Source organism: Xyrauchen texanus, chromosome 9, assembly GCF_025860055.1.
Source record: "Xyrauchen texanus isolate HMW12.3.18 chromosome 9, RBS_HiC_50CHRs, whole genome shotgun sequence".
Taxonomy (NCBI): Eukaryota; Metazoa; Chordata; class Actinopteri; order Cypriniformes; family Catostomidae; genus Xyrauchen; species Xyrauchen texanus.
Genome location: NC_068284.1, coordinates 21,200,795 through 21,223,979, shown reverse-complemented (window position 1 = coordinate 21,223,979; position 23,185 = coordinate 21,200,795). Strand labels below are relative to the sequence as shown.

At 37.7% G+C, this 23,185-nt stretch overlaps 1 protein-coding gene across 2 annotated transcripts; it reads left to right on the top strand.

The window, feature by feature from the left end:
* Nucleotides 1-2,028: 2,028 nt before the first annotated feature.
* LOC127649185 (septin-2B-like) lies at nucleotides 2,029-23,138 on the top strand. Of its 2 annotated transcripts, none has more exons than XM_052134170.1 (13): nucleotides 2,029-2,150; nucleotides 7,623-7,664; nucleotides 8,784-8,898; nucleotides 11,451-11,537; nucleotides 12,407-12,530; nucleotides 14,040-14,174; nucleotides 14,302-14,419; nucleotides 14,514-14,615; nucleotides 14,696-14,841; nucleotides 14,971-15,054; nucleotides 20,779-20,839; nucleotides 20,929-21,023; nucleotides 22,097-23,138. In XM_052134170.1, exons 2-12 carry the CDS (start codon nucleotides 7,641-7,643, stop codon nucleotides 21,013-21,015), a joined length of 1,083 nt encoding a protein of 360 aa, XP_051990130.1. In that variant the 5' UTR covers nucleotides 2,029-2,150; nucleotides 7,623-7,640; the 3' UTR covers nucleotides 21,016-21,023; nucleotides 22,097-23,138. The 2 variants fall into 2 exon arrangements, with proteins under 2 accessions (XP_051990130.1, XP_051990131.1); XM_052134171.1 differs by lacking the exon at nucleotides 2,029-2,150 and adding an exon at nucleotides 7,451-7,501.
* The last annotated feature ends 47 nt before the right edge of the window (nucleotides 23,139-23,185 follow it).

Sequence of the window (23,185 nt, the reverse complement as noted above, 5' to 3'; positions counted from 1 at the left end):
CTTGGCTCTGTCGTTATTTTGTACAAAGGAGTTTAACATTTGCGTCAATATCATAAATTTGCTATTATCTGATATGTGACCTAGAAATATCAAGTGAAGAATCTGAAATATTTCTACTTCATATTAAAAAAAAATTGTGTTTGTTTAAAATATTTCAAAATTCGAAAACGATTTATTTCCAGGTTTAAATTAGAAAAAAACATCCCAGATTTTCAATGTGTCTCACTTTCAAACTACAAAATAATTAAATATTTTCAAAGTTTTTTTTTTTTTACCAAGGCAATAAAGCATCTTGAATCTGTGTTAATATAATGCTACACTTTGCAAAACTAGACTGATGCAATTTTCATCACTATCTTATCTTGTTGATACAATACATTGTCCATTTAAACGTGACATTCTTTCTGTTTTCCCGCGTAAAATTTACGATACACTCACCTATAGATGGCGCCACAGTGCATGTTAGTAGTTAATGGGGGTATGTCTGTGTTTGATGAGAGCAGGAATGACAATCTGCCACGTGCTGAATATATTGCATCTGTTCTCCTCAGTGATCAGAATTTTTTTTAGAATTTTATCCCATGCCACATTTTGTTCCTATATACGAATAGGAATTCTGGGCTTCACAATTACAACAGATGGAGGCATGTTTAACTGAATTGACTGATTTTAAAAAGCCTTAACAGTAGCAGTGAAAGCAAAATGACTGGTTGGCTAATTGACTCTGGTTCTGGTGGAATTTCCTGGTGAACAGCTTCATTACCCATGGTTCAGCAGAGAAAGCTACATCAAACAGATATCTGCGGCCTGGTTGGGAGGGTTACGTTAAAAATGTATTCCACTACAGATTAAAGAATACATGCTGTAAAATGTAATTTGTAACATATGCTTTTGATTACTCAAGGTCAGTAACGTGATCTAAGTACTTTGGATTACTTCTTCAGCGGTGGTAGATTTTTTCACTTGTTTTGACTATAAAACTTGTTACTCGTTTAACACAAAAAAACGAAATATCTTACGTTGCTTCTTGAACAAGACAAATTGTTCTTGTTTTAAGGATTTTTAGATATGTTTACAGAAACACTATACAAAAATTCACATAAACAATAATATTTTTGCCCTAATATCAACAGTCTTACAAGAGGATATGATCTAACATGGATTTTTTTGATAAAAAGTATGATTGTGCCTGGTAAAATGTGCATGAAAAATGGCTAGAAATAGCATTTTTGCTTACTGCGGCCAACAAAGGCCGCAATACGAGCCCAGGAGCAACCGCCCACTCCAATGACGCACTGTGAATGACATAATCAAGTCGGTCTCCTTCACTCTTAAACTACTTAAATATGTGTATATATCTGAATAGTTGTGCAAATCGGACATGGTCACTGCACTAATATATGCTATGCTAATATGGATTTGGAATGACATGGGGGTGAGTAAATAATGACAGAATTTTAAATACTGGGTGAACAATTTCTTTAAATTAAATATTGGTTAACTTGTGAACAGTGCTGGTAAGCTTTGAGAGCCCTTTTAGTGTGAAATATTTTAAAGGTGCGCTCAGTAACGTTTTTCTTTGTGTCATCTTGGATTTACACTGCCACCTAGTGGCTTGGATGAAGCATAATTTAAAATCAATAGTTTTAATTTTCAGATGCAATTTTAGAAATGTAGTATTCACAGTCAGCCATGATTACTTTAGTCAATGAGTAAAAATGTCAAATAACAGGATAGTTACTGACATTAAGCAAGTAGTATTCGGCTAGTCATTCAATTCTAACATGGCAGCCCCCATGTGTGGACCCTCTCCATGTAGAATAAAACAGCTTTTATAAGGTTACTGATATGACTGGAGTCTTCATCTTAATGTGAACAGTCATGATTTCCTACACATATTGCAAAATTACAATTCATGTTTTTAGGAGTCAAACTTTTTAATGAGGAAAAAATTACTGAGTGAATCAATAATTTCACAACCCTACTGCGATGGGACTTTAATTCTGAAACATAGATAGTCTCTGAATGTTTCGGTGTTCACAGTTGCGCTTTGCTGTCGGCGGCAGTTCCGGAATCTCAGGAATTTGGGTTGTTCGTCTTCTACTCAACCTTCCTGCTGTGCAGAACTCAAGATTTGCCGCGCCTGAAAGGTACATATATTCAGTTTATCCGATTACTTTTTGTTTCTTAAAATGTAGGACTGATTTTGACCGATGCAAGACTTCTTGTTCTTTTAAAATGAACGCGTCTCTCAGCTGTAACCTCAGTGAATTAGTGAGTGAATTAGCACTGTTAACAGAGGTGTGTCATTTTAGTGCACTAAAGAGAATTCTACATCCACGTATAGTAACAAACTTTTATTATGCATAACGTTTTCTTCAGTTTTTATTTATTTTTGCTACTTTAAAAAATGTGTTTTGTCGAAAGTGGCATTATTAGAGGGGCTATTTAAGTATGAGGTAGAAATACCAGCCTGTCCCAAATTAGATCTAACACAAGATATAATATCAGTATTTACCGACCAACTCATTGTAAAACTGTTATGCTTTTATAATTCATGTGTGCATGTTGATAACATTGACAGACTATTTTAAGAGTATATATGATATATCTTTATCGCCTGAATTTAAGCCATTGTTTTACGTTATCCAATTTGCAGGAACCCATTTCAGTGAAAGCACATTTGATTTGCGTTGATTGACATTCAAGGTTAACCGATAGTATATTTTGCCATACCAATAACTAAATCGGCCGATAGTAAATAAAATCATATTCTTTTCTTACTATGACGAGTACAGACATAGAGACTACAAGGTTCCAAAATAAATCAAATCCCAGATGCAGTTTATTGTACAACCAAAATCCCAATAATTACCAGAAATAAATTCAGATTTGTTCCTTTAACTAGAAACGAGCCTGAGACACACTAGGGACTCTTATTTTGAAATTACAGAGAGTTCCTCCGTTATTTACCAAATTAGAAGTGCACTCAGTAATTTTTGTCTTTCTGTCATCTTGGATTTACTCTGACTCATAGCAGCTTGGATGAAGCATAATCTAAAATGAATAGTTTTCAGTTTCAGATGTCATTGTAGAAATGTTATATTCACAGTCAGCCATGATTACTTTAATCAATGAGTGAAAGTGTCGAATAACAGGAGGGTTACTGAGATTAAGCGAGTAGTATTCGGCTGGTCATGTGATTCTAAAATTGCAGCCCCCATGTGGGTACCCTCTCCATGTAGAATAAAACAGCTTTTATAAGTTAACTGATATGATTGGATTAGGGCTGCACAATTTGGATAAAAAGTCATATTTTGATTATTTTGAAAATTATTGTGATTTGACCTGCGAATTTGATTTACATTTTTTTTTTTTTTTTTACATGTTCAACTGCCAAAAAGCTACTGGGGTTTTCACACTAGAGTCCTATTAAAATACCAAACAGACCTTTTTTCAATTCACCCACAAACAAATAAACAGTGAAACAAAGTAAAACATCATCATTAGTTGTTGAAATCCAGTCAACTTGAATACTAGGGATGCTCCAATCAGGATTTTAACATCCAATACTTATCTCCAATTTTCTTTTCATCTAATCGCCCAATGCTGATAACTTCACTTTTTATAGCAGCTCTGTCAAAACTGGTTATATGTAAGATTTCTGCTCAATGTCACTGTTAACTGAATTTCCCTGTTGGTAATATCATAGCTGTTGCCTAGTTTTTGTTGTCAATAATACTGTTGGTTGGTTGAATAATTAAATAAACACAATATTCAATTTGACTCTTTACTCTAGGCCTTAAAATCTATGGCATATGAAATGCGACAAATGGTAATGCAATAATTGATAATGGTAAATCACTGAATAATGATTATCAATTATCCAAAGTATAACCATTACCATTAAGTTTTTCCCTTTAGATAGTCATTTGCATTCAATTTCATTGGTTGATACATGAATAAGATGAATGATCGATTAGATTTCAATATTTTGCAAAGACAACAGATGTCGCAGTTGCCTGATCTTGTCAGTCTTGAACAAATGTGTAGAAACGCATTAATGTATTATTCGATTTCTCGGTTGTTCGTTCAGTGTTTGCTCACATCATGTTCACATTCACAATCATGTTTATAGCATGTACCATTGTAGCATTCATCAGCCCACAGACCAATGAAACTGAATGTGTCACACCGAAGTACGCCCATCTACTTACATAGCCACAAGGTGAGAATACAATGACTGATAACTCAGTTGTTGATAATAATAGAGATGGGACAACGGCTTGATGGTTAAGCATGAGTGAATTACATTTTTAAGTAATGGTTAAACTTTGGATAATTGATAATCATTATTAGACGATTATCAGAGGTAATGGTGATACGTTTGATTAATTTATAATCATCATTCAATGATTTACCATTAAATCATGATATTACCACTAACCACATTTGTCGCATTTCATATGCCATAAAAAAACAAGTAGGCTTAGACAAAGTATTCTCTACTATACAAGATAGTCCTAAAGAACGAGGATTAATGTCAAACTGAGGTTGAACTGATAAGCCATTGGTGTTATTAACCTTAAAGTTTTGGTTAGTTTGTCACCATTTCATTTATTGATTTGTATTCATTATTTTATTATAGTTCATTTAACAATGCATTATATTATAGTATGTAAATATTTTATATAGATTATATACACCGGTTCCTTCCTTTTTCAATTTTGTTGGATGTTAGTAATATTAGTTCCACTTTCACTTGTTGCCACTGGGAGTGTGATAAGGGCGACACTCTCTCGTGAGGTAAATAAATGACAGGAGAATGGAGAAAGAGTGCATTTCTGGACTCTACAGGTGCTACTGTTAATGCTGTTTGCTCAACAATCATTTAATAAAGGTGTTTGAATTATACCCCATCTTGTATTCAGTGTTATTATTATGATACCTGTGCCTTGTGGAGATTGAGATGCTGCAGATGACAATAAAAACCGTTTCACGTGGGATGCGCCGGTTTAGTTTAAATAAAGCGCTTCGATAAGCAAAAGGAACTGAAATCTGAGCACTTTTCCTCTAAGCATAAGATGGAGCTGTGGAGCACAGACCCTCTCTGAAAACACCGTAATAATGCTCTCACTTAATATAGACTGGACAGAGCAGCGCAAGTAAACTTTGAAGCGAACAGACTATTTATTTAATTAAATCGCACCCCTTTGCGATTTAAGTAATCAGGTCATATTACGATTTCGATTTTATTTCGATTAATTGTGCAGCCCTAGACTTGAGTCTTCATTTTAATATAAGTGGACAGGATTTCCTATATATATTTCAAAATTACAATTTTACCTTTTAAGACATTTAAAGCCTATATTCACCAGATGAGGTTTAATGAGGAAAAAAGTTTATTATTATTCACAAGATATGAAGTTGGAGACAAGATGTATGTACATTTTCTTACACATGCATTTTTCTTTGTATAGATATAGATGCATAGATTTTTTTGAAGATAACCATTAGTTCCAAAAAAAACAGTTGGCACCAATTAATCTGTTAAACCGATATATCGGTCTACCTCTAACTGACATGCCTCTGTCTGTCCTCCACTAATTGTACTGGGAACATTTCTTCATCAAAATTTCATCTCATACTTTGTCTGTGTCTCAAGACCTAGTGAGCTTTTTTATGCTTGTTCTGAACCTACTGTACAGTGCTGTCTAGGCAGTGTTGGGGAGTAGCTAACTATATGTAGCGACTCTACTAACTTAACAAAATGTTTTCAGTATCTTGACAGTAGCTCAGCGGCTTTTACAAACAGAGTAGCTTTTCCAGTAGCGAACTACTTTTTCCAGCAAGTAGCAGTGTAGCGTGACCGAACATGTTTTCAGATTGTAACTAATAGCCTTCATTATTGCGTAGAAGCCAAACTTTTACTTCCAAAATGTCAGACGATCTGGTAGCATATTTCTGTCTGCTGATCAGAATCAAGCAGCGTCACCGTTCTTTTGTAATTGCATATCACAAACAAAAATAGTGAATTACCTCCATCTACTGAGAGCTTATTACAGCTCACTTGGATAAGAAGAGATTGTCTGATGGTTATGTAAAGAGAGCAACCACAGTTTGTTTGTCTTTACAAAACGTACAGGGGCAGGTAAATCTGAAAATTATAAAAGATCACTATTTTATTCTTCTATGTAACAAGGAATGTTTCAGACACTTTGTTCTTAATAGATTACTATTTGAAATAAAATAAAGTTATTATTGCTTTTTGAGGGATTTTGTTTCTGATCTAAATACTTTATTTCTCTTCTCATCATCTATGCGTTATTGGTAGCAACGAGTGAATTATTATAATATTTATAAATATACAGTATATATTATTATAATAATTACTATCATGCAGAAATATTTGATTTATCAATTTCTTAACATTTAATTAACTATTATTTTCATGTAAAATAATAAAATGGTTGGTAAAATAAATAATTTATGGCATGTATTATTATGCATTAATCTTGGATGACCATCCGTCCACTTTTTTTGGACCTGAACAAAGCGAACAAATATTTGTAGAGCAATCTCCGTATGTGACCTGTAAAGCTGGCACTTGCATGTCAATGGCAAAAAAGTCAGAAAATACAATGAGCATGAACCCAGGTGAAGGGAAAAACAAGCCCTGAGTCTTCATTCACATATTATCCACACTAAATATTATGTGGCAAGAACAAAAAATGCCAGCCCAAGGAGAGTTTGTCATAAAAATTAGATCTTTAGGGAAGTAGGCTACACCTGGCCACAGCAGGACAGAAAAGTGTGAAGTATAGTATAAAATAGTATATGGTGTCTGAACTTTTTAATTTTTATTTTATACTGTTGCATTTTATTTTATGGCCATTTTTAACCGTGTTAATGTTACTATTCATTAAATGTATTAAATACATGTAATATATTTAATTTAAAATATTAAATGTATTTAATTAATTAATTAAATATCATGTGTAAATTTAGTTAATTTTGTAAATTAATATTATTGGTTTGATAGTAACATTAAAAAAATATTGCCTCATTAAGTAGCTATAGTGTAGCTAGCTACTTTTTGATAGTAACTTGTAGTGTAGCTAACTACTTTTTCAAAAGAGTAGCTTAACTACTTAAAATTAGTAGCTTTTCAAAATACAGTTTCAAAGTAGCTTCCCCAACTTCAATTCCCTTTCTCACGAAACAAAGGTGTTGTCACTGCAATGACAGATTTCAGTTTAGGATCAAATGCACATATTCTACAGGAATATTCAAAGTTTTAAATAGCTCAGCATACTTAAAAACTAGATTTTTTTTAGTCTGTAAACCTACGCTAGGTTTTGGTGTTCATGTCGTTGAAGTCAAATGGCTGATGCTGGTTTGTGGTAAGACTGATGCTCACAGACTGGAACTGACATCCTGTTCCTGTAGAGTTTTGAAACCTTTCACTTTAACTAAAGCTGAACTGTGCGCTCAACTCACGGTAACCGGTTTTGCAACATCATGATGGTCATTTTTCAACATATATAATAGTTAAAGTAACTTTGCCATGTAATGTGGTATATCTAGATTGTAAATAAGCAATTATTATTATTTTTTTGCAGGTTTAGTTCAAGCTCAAAATGTCTCAGGCGGATAAACTGAAGGTAAGGAAATGAGAGCAGGCGGGTGAATGTTGCTCAGGGTTTTAGTTTTATTTGGTACGTCCTGAATGATTTGAAGTACATAGTAAGACGAACAAGTTTAATGTGCAGGGAAGAGAAGTTAGAAAACATTATTTAAAAATTATTTTTTCCTCTTTAAATAACTGATTATCGCTGTGGATTCTAAATTAAAACATGCAGAAGTTTTGTTAAAAGAAGACAAGTATAGTATCATATTTTTGTTCATAAAGATTTAAAGGTATATTCCTGGTTCAGTGCAAGTTAAGATCAATCGACAGCATTTGTGGCACAGTGTTGATTACCACAAATTATTTTCGACTCGTACCTCGTTTTCTTAAAAAAAAAAAAGCAAAAATCTGGGTTACAGTGAGGCACTTACATTGAAAGTGAATGGGGCCATTCCGTAAATGTTTAATACTGACTGTTTCAAAATTATAGCCACCAAATGTTAACAATATGCTTGTTTACATGATTTTAAGTTGATAAAATCACTTGCTAATTTTAAAGTGTAACGTTATTTCCAATTTTACAACTTAGTTGCTATGACGAAGTAATGCTGTTAACACTAAAACCCTAAAGTGACCGAAAAAAACGATATAACCAACTTTACAGATTAAGTAATACACAAGTTTTAACAGAAGAATTTATTTAAGTACTTTTATAAAATTATAAGCTTTTCTGGTTTTAAACATTTCTGGTTTTAAACCCTCCAAAAATTGTCCACATTCACTTTTATTGTAAGTGCAATACAATATCCTCAATCTTACCTCAAATGTTTTTATTTATTTTTTAATAAATGGAGAACTGAGTCTAAAGAAATGATTTTGGTAATCAACATTGTGCCACAAATACTGTCGATTGATCTTAACTTGTATTAAACCCGGAATATTCCTTTAAGATCAGACTAATATAGATCAATTATACTAGTCTACAGTAGATCAGTTATAAACTGCAAAATATTCCTCTAGTTCTATTTAAGAGAGATGAATGTTTTTAAAGAATGTAATTCTGTATTTCTTTAAGCAATCATAAATACTTGGTTCTGAATTTGTATTTGAGAGTGAAAAAAGTTTCAATCTTGTTCTGTTGTCCTGTGATCAGCAGGGGCAATTTACAAACCCAGAGACTCCTGGCTATGTGGGATTTGCAAATTTGCCAAACCAGGTGCACCGGAAATCTGTGAAAAAAGGCTTTGAGTTTACTCTCATGGTGGTGGGTATGTATCACTGATGTCATTCTTGGATTATTTAGACTTTGTCTAAAGCTGCCTAAATTATATATTGTAAGACTATTATAACATTATTGTTATAGTGTATATTATGTAAAAGAGTACAACATAATCAATGTGAAATCAGTGCTTGGGTCTGGAATGTTGTTAAAACATGCAGCATAGTCTGTAAAGCCATGTTTAAAAGTCCTGCACGTGCAGATCTCAGCGGCCCGAGACATTTATACTTGTGGCACAATGCAGTTGCACTCTTCTCTAAAAATAAATAAATAAATATATAGTTTTATTATCTTCCCAGAGGTCCACTGATAATGTTAGTGAAGAGTTTTTGCATTAAAACAGTCATCATTTAGTAATAAATGATAATTTTCCACCTGTTTTTGGCCTTTCTGTCTGAAACGCTCAGTTTTGGCGTAAGCACCTCCTTAAAACTTCAATGTAAACTCCCACTGTTATGATTAGTTAACATCGTGTAGCCCCCTCGAATAGAGACATTTTTTAAACTCAATTGGAAGAGTATGAACCAGCTCAACAACAGTATAAAACAAAATTTCAGGGTTTACACATAACGCACATCCAACACATTGTATCCAAATATATTAAACTGTTCATCTCAAGTACTACGGTTAACACTCACGCCCTGACAACACCGGACGCGAGTGCCACGTCAAAAGCCATAGAATCCATTATAATCAATGATGCTGTCTACCATGGAAGCATATATTGCGACACGTCGCGCTGACAGTAAACAGATATTCAGTTCCATTTTGCACTGCAAGCTGTGGTGCTACTACTGACAACAACACAAATAAATGTTTTAGAAAGTTTGTGTCGACACGCCTGGTGTAGACAGCCTCAAACCGTTGTGTCGTGTCAATGGACTTGTCTCGTGTAAACAGGAAGTTAGCACTATAAACTATCACACAGTCATGACATATGAAAGATTCATGAATTAAACTGTTTACACAGGGTTTTCGCGATTGCGTCCAAGTGTTTTAACTGCACAATCCATCAATAACAGTTCCTTTGCAAAGATTGAATTGTATTGTATGAGCAGAACATACAATCCACTCTAAAATACACTGAAGACACATCCACATCCAGTTTCCAGTATCATTCCTTTGTTTTCATACACCAACAACTAAAAATAGCACAGATGGGCGAAAGAACGCCTCCATGACAGAGAGCTTCTCCTCTTCAGAGTTGTAACTTGACACTGCGTCTTTTAAAAGTGGCCAGAGATATGTATCAAGTGGTCAAAGATGTCTGTGCATGTTTATGTAGAAAAACAATTAAATCCAGACAGGCACATGAAGGTGTCCTGTGTAAATCCCTTTAGGATGAATTCTCCCATGACAGGCCCCGTCTCTCTCCACTTCAACTGTGTGACTTACTGAGAACCGGTGGGTGGGGCCAAGGATGCAATGACGGAAAAATAGGCATAGCGTATGCAGATGTATTTGGTCCTTGTGACATCACAAGTTCCACGAATTCCAAACGAGCCGTTTTTGCAACTTGGTTTAAATAAATGCTCTTTTCTATTGAGGAAGAAGTTGCTTTTAAGGAAACTTACAGTATGTTTTTATAGTACAATTACCTCTTATATGTAAAAAGATCAAGGAAAATGTACCCTTTGCTCAAATTCATCCAGTGGCATTGAAGCACTGTGTGCACTGCGAAAAAGTTACAAAAATTGGCATGTGCACGACTGCGTGAAATGGAGGGTGCGTTCCATTCAGAAGTGATCATCCCTGTGCCCTATTCCCTTTGAAGAATTTACCATCCGTTGTGAGAACTTTGGAAGGCTGAAAGGTGTGGGGCTTAAAAATTATGTTTTCGGATCTCAATTTTTAAGTAATTTTTATGGGAAATTTAATTTGAAGCGATCTTACAGCATGGCTATCATGATTGTTCTCCCTTCTAAGTGCCCTTTGGAGTCTGATTTATCCAGTTTGGAACGCAGGGCAAACCTCACAAAGGCTAGGCGGCAGCTGCAATGACTTCACATTGTGCACATAAATGAGCAGCTGTGTCAAGTATAAACCAGGCTTAAGAGTTTAACATGTAGGAATATGCTACATTCCTCTGCTCTGTGTTTGTGTACAGCTGTCGACACACAAATGAGATCTGCTGTGGGAGAGGGGGGTTGGGAGCTGCCTGCTCAGCAGGGCCCATTGTACAGTCATCCCATAGCCTTAAAATAGATCATAGTGGAATGCAGAGCCTTTGCCGTGAGTCCTTTCTCTGGCTGCACAGTTGCACATAATGGAAGACAGCTCGATTGAGATCTGGAAAAAACAAACAAAAAAAAAAAACGATCAAAGCAGGGAGCAATGACTCTGGTTTGAGAAAGGGTTAGATTGCACAAAACACTGGTTCAGTATCCTATACTGGCATAGAATATTTTATTCTTTTGTGCGCAGACTTTTTAAAGGGAAATCAAAAGATTATAGCATGTGGGAATATGTGTCTATTGCAGTTAAGTGTTTTTGTGGTATATTGGACTATTCAGTGTGTTCTTACTGATGTGCTATTTTCAGGCGAGTCGGGTTTGGGGAAGTCCACGCTGATCAACAGCTTGTTCCTCACTGACCTTTACCCTGAGAGAGTCATTCCTGGTGCTGCAGGTGAGACATTCAATACAGACTAAATAAAAGGCATAGTTCACCCAAAAATGAAAATGTTGGCATTATTTACTCACCTTCATGTTGTTCCAAATCCATATGACTTTATTTCTTCTATGAAATGCAAAAGTTATCCTCACTCACCATGTACTTTCACTAAATGGAAAAAAGATGCAAAGAAAGTGAATGGTGACTGAGGCTAACATTCTGCCTAACATCTTTTGAGTTCCAGTGGAAGAAAGTCATACAGGTTTAAAACAACATAAGGATGAATAAATTCTAATACAGAATTTTTTTTTCTTCTGCAAACTTTCCCTTTAAATCTAATAGTTTAAAAACATTGGGTCCCTCAATCACTAAATTGCATGGGTTCTGCATATTATACACACAGGAAATGTCCTTTTGGAAATAGTTTTCTTCAGATTCACAACCGGTGCATATGCACATGAACTGGTTCTTACCCTCTTTCTAAAGATAATGAATCCGGATTAGAGTTATAAGAGTTAGAATCGCTGCTGGTACTGTGTTATGAATTGCGTACTTCAAACACACTCATATGGCAAAGAAATTCCCCGTGCCATTGCAATGAGCATTCCACCAGCTGCATCCAATGGCATATTAGTCATTTGTGTGCTCTATCACTGAGCGAGCTCAGGCAGAACCAGAACCCAGCTCGAGCTATAACTCACCCTATTTGTGTTACTTTGCTATAAGACTATATATAATAGCATATATATGCACGGTTAGTGAATGAGACCCATTGTTTCGTTTTCTAAGCACAATTTTGTGGCCTGATATTTATGAGGGGGTTATGCACATTTTTGCTGCACAGAAGGTTTCTGAAGTATTTTACTTGTGCTCTTGTCATTCAGAAAAAATTGAGCGCACAGTGCAGATCGAGGCCTCTACGGTGGAGATTGAGGAGCGTGGAGTGAAACTTCGTCTCACTGTGGTCGACACGCCTGGATATGGAGATGCCATCAACAGCCAGGACTGGTAAGCATTGCTTTGATAAACTTGAGAAAGTATTATTAATTCAGCAATTCATCATTTACATGCAGCAAAGTCAAAGTGATTGTATGTTATGTTGTGAATTTTATGAATGTTCTTTAAATAACTGTTTACTGTGAGTCTGACTAGTTTAACGCTATTTGCGCTATTGAGCATTGTATTATTGGTATTATTTATAGAATATTTTTCAGAACAAAGAGACAAATTTAATTTGTGAAATGAAAGAAGAAAGGGCAGTGACTATATGGAGGAATTTTTTGAGCTTTGGGAAGGCTGTTCTGTTAGTGGAAGCGGACAGACAGGAAACATGTGTGACCTCTTCCTGAATGCTCCCTGACCCGCTTTAAAAGGAAAAAAGAAAAGACAGGATCTTGAAGTACTTGTGTCTGGAAAGAGGAAATGTATGCTGTCGAATAACTTTTATACAACTGAAATGTGACATTTAATGCCTTGGTTTTGTCTCAGAGTAATTTCAGCTGAAAACATTACTAACGTGTTTTAAAATAATTTCAGGCCTTTTATTGATGTGCCTAATGCAATTTTTCATGTCTTGCTGCCTTTATGCATATGTTACTATACATTTCATACGTAATCGACAGCATTTGTTGCAAAAAAAATTATAATTTCTACTCAAATTAATTTGGACTTTTCTTAAAAAAATAAAAAAAAAGGTACAATTTTACAGTGAGGTTACAGTCAGACTCTTACAATGAAAGTAAAGGGGGGCCAAGCCATAAACATTAAAATACTCACTATTTCAAAAATATAGCCACAAGACAAACAATATGCATGTTAAAATGATTTTAGTGTGATAACCTTTTGGGTGTAAAGTTGTATTCAATTGTATGTCATTGTAATGCCGTAAATACTAAAACCTTAAGTTACGATTAAAAAAATGTTACAGCTCAAATAACACACAAGTTTAATCAAGACGAGTCAAATAATTCTTTGTGGTAATCAACATTATGCCACAAATGCTGTTGATTAAGCTTAACTTGTATGGAACATAGAATATTCCTTTATTTAATTTCTGCAACAGGCTCGAGTCATGCGTGTACGTTACAAAAATGTGGACGCATTTCATTGAATTTGTTTTTCATGATTCTAATAATTTTTTTAATTGTGCTTGCCTATGTTTGAATATTTTTTAGGACCAGATAGTAATGAAAAAGCTGCCAAAAAGTGCCTAACAGACATGGGAGTATGCTTTGAAGAAGCTTAGTTAATCATTTTAAGTACTTAAAAATGAATACAATGAGATTGTTTTTGCTCATAAATTCCAGTACATCAATTGTGTTGTTTCATAATTTTAATGACTTAACAACTATTCTAAAATGTGACAAACAAACAAGTATGAGTAGGCGTGTCCAATCTCTTGACGTCTGATGACTCAAGAGTAAACCTAGTGATGGTTCTGTATTTGTTAGACTGTTTGTTAAGGACTAGAATCTTCAAAGAGATTTAAGAATTTCTCTCTTGTCTTTCATTGGACAGTTTCAACACCATTATCGCATACATTGATGACCAGTTTGAGCGTTATCTGCATGATGAGAATGGACTGAACCGCAGACACATCGTTGACAACCGGGTGCACTGCTGCTTCTATTTCATTTCCCCTCTGGGTCACGGGTGAGTAATCATTCTCATACATTTGATTGATCATTCATTTTGCTCTCCACTGTTATATTGGTTTTGATGTTTGTGATGTTCTAAGTCATGATTTCAAGTTCCTTTACTTGTGCTCCAATTTTTGTAGGCTGAAGCCTCTAGATGTCCAGTTCATGAAGGCTATTCACAACAAAGTAAATGTTGTTCCTGTTATTGCTAAAGCAGATACACTGACCCTGAGGGAAAGAGAGAGACTCAAGCGCAGGGTAATGCTTGACATCTCTTTCCAAAAACATACTGAGATGGATTGTCCCTGATTGGCTTGTTTTTTGTTGATCAGACCTCTTTCTGTGGCTCTAGATTTTGGATGAAATTGATGAGCATGGCATTAAGATCTATCACCTACCTGATGCAGAATCAGATGAGGATGAAGATTTCAAAGAGCAGACCAAGATTCTCAAGGTCCTAGATCTCTAAACAAGACTAGACGCCTTAACAAAGAAACATTCTCTAATATATTCTTGTTGATTTTTGTGTTTCAGGCCAGCATACCATTTGCTGTTGTGGGATCCAACCAGCAGATTGAGGCTAAAGGGAAGAAGGTGAGAGGGCGTTTGTATCCGTGGGGTGTGGTGGAGGTGGAAAACCCTGAACACAACGACTTCCTGAAACTTCGCACCATGCTAATGTGAGTTTGACTCTGCCATATACATAAGAGTATTTTTCTGAATGGAAATAATTGAAGCTTTATTTAATCTTTTATTATCCTGTTTGTGTTATTTGGTCCTTACTTAATACAATTGTTTCCACCATGCAGCACCCACATGCAGGACCTACAGGAGGTGACTCAGGACCTTCACTATGAGAACTTCCGCTCGGAACGCCTCAAACGGGGCGGCAGGTTGTCTTCCCATGGTTACATTCTGCCTCTGTCGCCTGTGTACGTACTGCTCTGCTTGTCTTTCTCCACCTCCTCCCCCAACCTCCATGAAAAAGCAGAGCTTTGTGGGTTTACTCATAGTTTATTTGAATATCCTAAAGCTATAAACATTGTCGTGATAAAGAGACGTGAAGATGTCAAATTTGTTGAAGTAGCACATCTATTCATATCCACTTCTTATTTTTGCCAAAGGCACACATAAATAGAAATGTTATAGTTGTCACAAAAGGAACAGGGAAGCCACAATTCGTCTTAAATTGACTGTAGTAGTTAAAGTCATTGCACTGCCTATGTTGAGAATCTGAGAATCTTTCATACTCTCTAGAGACTAAAGCTTAGGTCTTAATTTGTCTAATTCACTAATATTAAAAGTGTTTGTACTTGCGTGCGCAGAAAAGTTTGTCATGCAAAATTGTTCTAATGTTGATGAATCTGGATTATTCTAAATGAGGTAGCATATGCCTGCAGTTCTTAATTAGAGTAATACACGCCTGTAGAGGATTACGTAAGAAGGACACGGGAGGCAGGTTGCTCCAAACCAAGGTAAGACTTTTAATTAGTAATGTCAGCACTTACAGCATCACAAATAACAAAGTCAACATAACATCTCAACAGTCTCTGACTCTCCCCCGTCTGGTGGTTCTGTGGCCGTTTATATGCCGCTCTCCCTATGATCACTGAAATTAGAGACAGGTGTTAGACAAAATTTAGCTCAGGTGCAAGTGCCCTTACCGCTTTCTCTCTCCGGACGGGTGCTTGACCACGTCTCGCCATTTATGGAAAGGAAGTCAGCGACAGCCATCTTCGCCCCCGGTCTGTGGACCACCTTGAACTTAAAAGGCTGGAGGGCCAGATACCACTGGGTGATCCGGGCGTTAGTATCCTTCATGCGGTGGAGCCATTGGAGTAGGGAGCGATCCGAGCTGAGGGTGATGGCCAGACCCAGCAGGTAGTATCAGAGAGTGAGGACCACCCACTTAATGGCCAGACAGAACCCCAAGTAGAACCCCAGATCCTGTACCTCCACACGCCCAATCGTGCACTTTTTGTGGTTTGCTGTGAGCAGCGATCTCAGAACCGCCCTCAGATGTTGCATGTGCCGCTGCCAATTATTGCTATAAATGATGATATCATCCAAATACGCGGTGGCATAGCTGTATGCCGTCTGAGGATATGGTCCATGAGACGCTGAAACGTAGCCGGGGCCCCAAACAAACCGAACGGAAACGTCACAAATTGGTGCAATCCGAACGGTGTGGAGAAGGCTGTTTTTTCACGGGGAATTGGGTGTTAAGGGGATCTGCCAATAACCCTTTGTCAAATCAAATGTTGAATAAAATCAAGCAGCACCTAACGATCGAGCAACTCTTCAACGCGGGGCATCGGGTACGCATCAAATTTAGACACCGCGTTGACTTTTCAACATCATCATGCTGCTCTTGGGGACAAGAACAACCGGGCTGGACCAGTCGCTGTGGGATTCCTCCATTACCCCCATATCAAGCATCGCATCTAATTCTTCCTGTACTATTTTATTTTTGTGCTCGGGCAAGCGATAGGGACGGCTACGTACCACCACTCCCGGTTCGGTCTCAATGTGGTGCTGGATGTGGTTCGTACGACCCGGTAGAGGGGAAAGCACGTCTGCGAACTCCTGTTGCAACATCTGTGAGTTGACATGGTGAGAGGTGGTCTCCACAAGTGACAGGGGTGTTATGATTGTGGTTTGTATTCACCTCCGGCCCGAGTGCCGCCCTCTTCAGAACTACCATAGCCAACATCACAGGGACTGCCTCCCTCCACAATTTCAGGAGGTTGAGGTGATATATTTGACGTGCACCCCCTGTATCGGTTCGCTTTACCTCATAATCAAGATCCCCCACTCGTCGTGTGACCTCAAATGGCCCTTGCCACTTGGCGAGTAATTTAGAGCTCGATGTTGGGAGTAATACGAGTACCTTATCTCCTGGTGCAAATTCCCGTAGCCAAGTTCCCCTGTTATACAGCCGGCTCTGTCATTCTTGAGCTTGGAGCAAATTCTCCTGTGTTAATTGTCTCCTGTGGCACTGTAGAGGTGGGGGTGGGTGGGGATGTCCACCCCCTCGCACGGGGAACGGGCCACGATGGTGGAGCTCTGCGCCTGTGCAGGGCGGGAACGGGTTCTGGGGAGACAGCAGAGTGAGAGGGGAGGGGAGAACACACAGGGGAAGGGGGAAGAGAGAGAGAGAGGAGAAGAGGGCTCTTCCGCCCTTGTGTGCGCTGCCATAGGGTCCTCCGCAAGCTGCAGGGCCCCCTCAGCGACGCCGGACGGTGGCATTGGACCCACTCCGCGGTACCCCTGGGTAGACGATGGACCAGCTGCTCCAGCACCACCTGATCTAACACTCCCTCGATGTCGCGGGCCCCTGCCAGCAGCCATTTTCGGCACGTGTACTGGAGCCGTTGAGCGAGATGGCCTTCTTCAAATCCTCATAGGACAGGAGATTAGCCACCGGCAGTTGTTGGGCAGCGAGCTGGGCTTCCCCAGATAGCAGCGGGAGCAGCCTGGTCGCCCACTGGTCACGTGGCGAGCACCAGATCTCTGCGATTTTCTCTAAGAGATCAAGGAAAGCCTCAACATCATCCGCCCCCATCTTCAGGCACGGGGGCAGGGAACTGTGGCTGTCCGGGGTCGCGGTCGGTGATTTCTCCTGGCCAAGGAGGTTCCGGATTGCATGCCAGTCCTCTGCTTGAGCATGCAGGATCTCAAAGGTTTGTTGATGGTTCTGGTGCAGGCTGGCGAGGGCCTGGAAGATATCCGAGAGCTGGGAGGGCTCAATGGGGCGCACTTTAATCTGTGCACCAGTGTAGAGGATTGCGTAAGAAGGACAGGCAGGTTGCTCCAAACCAATGTAAGACTTTTAATTAGTCACGTCAGCACTTACAGCATCACAAGTAACAAAGTCAACATAACATCTCAACAGGACTCTCTCAGTCTCTGACTCTCCCCGTCTGGTGGGTCTGTGGCCGTTTATATGCCGCTCTCCCCATGCTCACTGAAATTAGAGACAGTTGTTAGACATAATTTAGCTCAGGTGCAAGCGCCCTTACCGCTTACTCTCTCCGGACAGGCGCTTGCCCACGATGCCACAATGCCCTTAAACCATCTCCACATTAGGGCTTTTCTCAGCAGTTTGTCATTTTCTTCAGACGTATCCTCACACTCTCTAAAGACACGCTCTCATCTGAGAACACGCATGGCAAGATCCTTGTGTAAAGCCGAGTGTGCCATTCTCAAAACCTAATAAAAACATAATAAACACCATTTATATAGACCTAGACTAGATTGAGCTACAGTGCATGTCATTTTTTGTACTCTGAAATAAGGATGTCTTTTTGGAGAGTTACTTAGAAATTTTGTTTGTATCAATCATAACATACATATGTTTGTATGTGTGGTTTAAGTTTGTACTCCGGTTTTTATGAACAAATGTGTGCGTATACACTCAGTGTATGAGACCAGCAGTATACTGTGATGTAGTTGTGTTTTGTTTATTCATTTGTTCATTTGACACAGGCCTGTAATATCTGAGTCTCACAGATCTGCACGCTTGTAGACCTACAGTGTGTTCATTAGAGGATAGGAGGGGGAGGTACTGCTGGGAGCTCAGTCATAGCTCCACCTATCTTTCAGCCTGACACTAGCACTGTTACCGCACCACTCATCGCACAAGCTTCTGTCTCTCTCTGTATCAGACATATAAATGCACACTGTTGTCGTCCCCAACTTTCTACTCTGCTCAGCACATGCTTGTACTAATTACTCTTGTTTGTCACTCTTGTCTTGCTTAAACTGTGCATCGCACTCTGCCATTGGGTTACTAATCTACAGTGCCTCTTTCTGCAATTTTGCTTCTGATATGAATTTGCTGAATGTACGTTTAAAATGTTAGTGTTGACATAAGAGGTGAAAGAGTTTTGAGTAATATTGGCTAAAGCAGATAGTTGTGTGAAAAATAAATTACTGTTAAAGATGCACTCTGTAATTTTTTCATAAAAAATGATATCAATAATCAATGTATAATACTTTTTAAATCATGTACTTTCGCATGAGATGAAGACTCCAGTTGCTAAAGGCCAAAGTACCGGTTGCAGAAAAACTAGTAATCGTAATATTCGTCAAATTAAAAAATACAAATACAATATGCTAAAATAAGCATTCCAATTTTTGGATGTATGACTTAAGGGCCCGTTCAGACCAATCGTATTCTTGGGCTAAAACAGCAAAGCCCAACGGATAAAACGGAACACGGGTGTCTCGAGATGCGATAAAGTTGAATTTCCTTAAATTGATACGTCTAATAAAATGCTGTGCTCCTGCACGAAACACTGACAAAACAGCGTTATTCAGTGTAACAGTCAAAGACAAACGGCTAGCTAAAGCCTGGTTCTACGTCATCACGGCATTAGCGGAAGTGCACTGTGACTTCTCTAGATCCCAGTTCGCGCAGCAGCGTGCATCCCATTTTTTGTTACGGAGCGAACAGTGCGCTTGTTGCGCCGCATTAAAAAATGTATGACTTGTGTGAGGCAACATTGGCTATATTGTTAAACATGTTCAGATACAATGCAAACATACCAAAACAAACCAACAAAAACACAAAAGTAGGCTAATAATAGTAATGCAATAAATAAAAGAGGTGTTTGAAACGAAAAAGATCATTTGTTAAGTTAGATAAATCAAATATTTTTACATATTTTGCTTTATTATTTTTACAAAGCTTTACCCTCTTATTATAACATTGCCGTTCTATCAGAAATACATTACCTGACCATTTCATCTTATGGATACAAACCTTCCATAAATAGAAATAGAAGTATGTTGCTCTTTATTACAAAGATTCTTAAGACTTTTACAGTGCCAGATTTTATGCCACTGAGGGCATAAAAAAGAACTCCGTTTAAAGAAAATTAAGTAAATTTGCCTTCTTCGTGAAACACAAGCAGAACAAAATTGTGTGCAAATCGTTAGTAAAACAATTATTTTAAATTGTGACATTTATTTACATAAGCATGCATTTACACACATTTTGTTTTGTTCGTGTTTCATTAATTATTTAGATTTACTGCTCAGTCACAACTGTGCATGTTATTATTTCTATAAGCGTTTATGTGAATGTAAGCATTTCAGCCAACATTTTCTAAACAAAATATAGTAGAGGAGTCTGCAAATATATCTTCAGTCTGGCGTACTGCGGTGCCATGCGAAAGTATAAACAAGGTTTAACGCATTCGGAGTGTCCCTTGGTTGGAGGTATTTGGCCATTGTGTCTTGCTCTCTTACCTACAAACAATTGTATTTAATGAAAAACACTATGGTACCTTCAGTATTATGAAGCTTGAGTCCGTGGTAAACCGGTTTACATGGTTTACACCCCCCCCCCCCCATTATTGGATGTTTTGGCTCGTGGATTGCATGTGTGACTGCAAATTATGCATTTATACTGCGGCATTGGGAAGTAAAAACCATGCCTCTAGGTGTCAGTATACGTCCAAGGGGACTCCATAACGGCCAGAGACAAGTAAACAAAAAATTACTGAGTGCACCTTTAAGTTAACTTTAATATAGTATTCTACTAGTACGATACTGTCAAGTAAAGCTGTGTATGAGGCGCTTTACACTTCCCCACCTGCTCTGATGTGCAGGAAGGCTCCAGAGCCAGAGGAAACGGACAAGGATATGATCCTGCTGGAGAAGGAGGCTGAGGTACAGTCTCCCAAACTAAACATATTCTATACTTTTAATAGCACGTGTGAATGTCAGTGTGTGACTGTGTTTGTATGCGTGTCCATCAGCTGAGGCGGATGCAAGAGATGATAGCTAAGATGCAAGCACAGATGCAGAAGCAGGGAGATGGAGATGGAGATGGCCCACACCAGTGAGAAACACGGTAAGTGCAAATTATGTTCTATTAAATGGGTTTGGCTATTTAACAACAGTCTATTTTAGATTTCAAACAGTAGCATAAAATCAAGCATACAGCCGGACACTTTCCTTAGACAAATATTTTTAATAGAATGGGGTGTGACTTCTCTATTCTTGCATGACAATGCCCCTATGCACAAAGTGAGGTCCTTTTAAGAGATTGTTCACCCTAAAATGAAAATTATTTTATAGTTTACTCACCATTATGCCATCCTAGATGTGTATGACTGACTGACTTCTGCAGAACACAAATGAAGATTTTTAGAAGTATGTTTCTGCTCTGTAGGTCCATACAATGCAAGTGAATGGTGACCAGACATTTTAAGCTCCAAAAAGCACATAAAGGCATCTTAAAACTAATCCATAATCCAGTGGTTCAATCTTTGTCTTCTTAGGCCATCCAATTGGTTGTTGAGAACAGAATAAAATGGAACTCTTGGCACGATCATGATTTCAAGTTTGATTACACCTCTTAGTGCTTGACGCATGCGCAGAGCGCTAGATGGCACTAGGAAGAGTAATTGAAGTTGAATCATGATCGCCAAGGAGACAGCAGATGTAAATATTTATAGTGCAAAAAGGAGGTATATTTTGGTCTGTTTTCGCCCAAAACCGATTGGGTTACTTCTGATAACATGGATTAAACCACTGGAATTTTATGGATTACTTTTATGCTGCCTTTGTGTGCTTTTTGGAATATCAAAATTTTGTTCATCATCCACTTGCATTGTTCGGACCTACAGAGCTGGCCTAAAATCTTAGTTTGTGTTCAGCAGAAGAAAGTAAGTCACATCTGGGATGGCATGAGGGTGAGTGAATGATGAGGGATGTAATGCAGACCCTAACCAGAGTGTTTGAAGTATATCTGTGCAGTTCTATCTTCCAAGCACTGGAACTACTCTAAACATAAATGCCTTTTAAACCTCTGTATTCTTATCGGTAATGACTGCTTTATAGTCTTTGTAGCCGTAATATAATGGCATTATATATTCAGTGTTATAAAATAGAATTGGGGACTTATTTGTGTGTTTCTCTTAGATTTTGACTGATATTTGAGCATGGCCCAGTCAGACGCAGAACGAGTGAAAGAGAAAGTGTTGCTAAATGTGGAGAAGGGAAGACTGGCTCATCATGCTTGCCATTTTCTTTTTCTTTTTTCATTCTTATGAGTTCATGTTGTTTTGTAAGCAGTATTAAGTTTTTTGTTATATAATCAGATGCTGTTTCTAATTTTCATTTATTTTCCTCCATACATTGTGATTCCAGTAACCAAAATGAAGAACACCCAACAGTACTAGTTAACGCTGTGGACCCCACAGAGCAATTTACATTTTTCTTCTGTTACAAAAGCTAAATGATGCTGGGAGAGAACCTTCTACTGTAAAGCAACATTTTGTAGCATCCAGACCACTGAAAGTCCTTTTTGTCCCATATTATACTCTCTAGCTAAAGGAAAAACCCAGCTGAATTTTAGTTTCATGGTTGTGGTTGTTTGTACAAGTTTTTTTGTTTTTTGAAATACTGTTTAAAAGTGTTGCCAGAGAGATTGCTGCCCTCCTGTTCAGGAGATTTCTGAAGTGCTTCTCTCTTCCCTGCATGAAGACATCTTTAAATATGTGTGCTATTCTGTTAAATGCCCCCTAAAAAGGCAAACACATTCATACTGTGACCCATGATCCATTCCCTGTACTGTCAAATGAAGGAGAATAGGCCATTATCTGAAGTAATATCAGGCTTTGCTCTGGTCTGAGTGCAATATGGAGTGATTTTCTTTGCATACATTGCTGTCGTGCTCATTGACCTTGACAGTTTTTACCTCCTTCCAGGTTCTCTAGTTACAATTGTTTCTTTTAGCTTATTAATGTGATCGAAGCTGATTTATTTCCATATCACAAAGTCTTTTTGATTAAATATTTAACTTATGTAATATCTGAAATGTGGGATTATCTGTTACTTAAAAACAAACATCACTTCCAGACTGCTACCCTTTTTTCGTAGTTTGTCTTGTTAACATTTATCAACATTCCCATTTTAATGTTTCACTTGAGAATTTTCTATCATCTTGAAATAAAGTTTTATATTGAATCAATTGTTTTTTTTCCTCCTCTCAAATATAATGCAGCTTAA

Excerpts from the sequence above, each read along its gene's own strand:
- LOC127649185 (XM_052134170.1), top strand. The coding sequence starts at position 7,641 with ATGTCTCAGGCGGATAAACTGAAG. Across the intron at positions 14,175-14,301 it reads ATTTCCCCTCTGGGTCACGG|GCTGAAGCCTCTAGATGTCC; the intron begins GTGAGTAATCAT and ends CAATTTTTGTAG. Across the intron at positions 20,840-20,928 it reads TGCTGGAGAAGGAGGCTGAG|CTGAGGCGGATGCAAGAGAT; the intron begins GTACAGTCTCCC and ends CGTGTCCATCAG.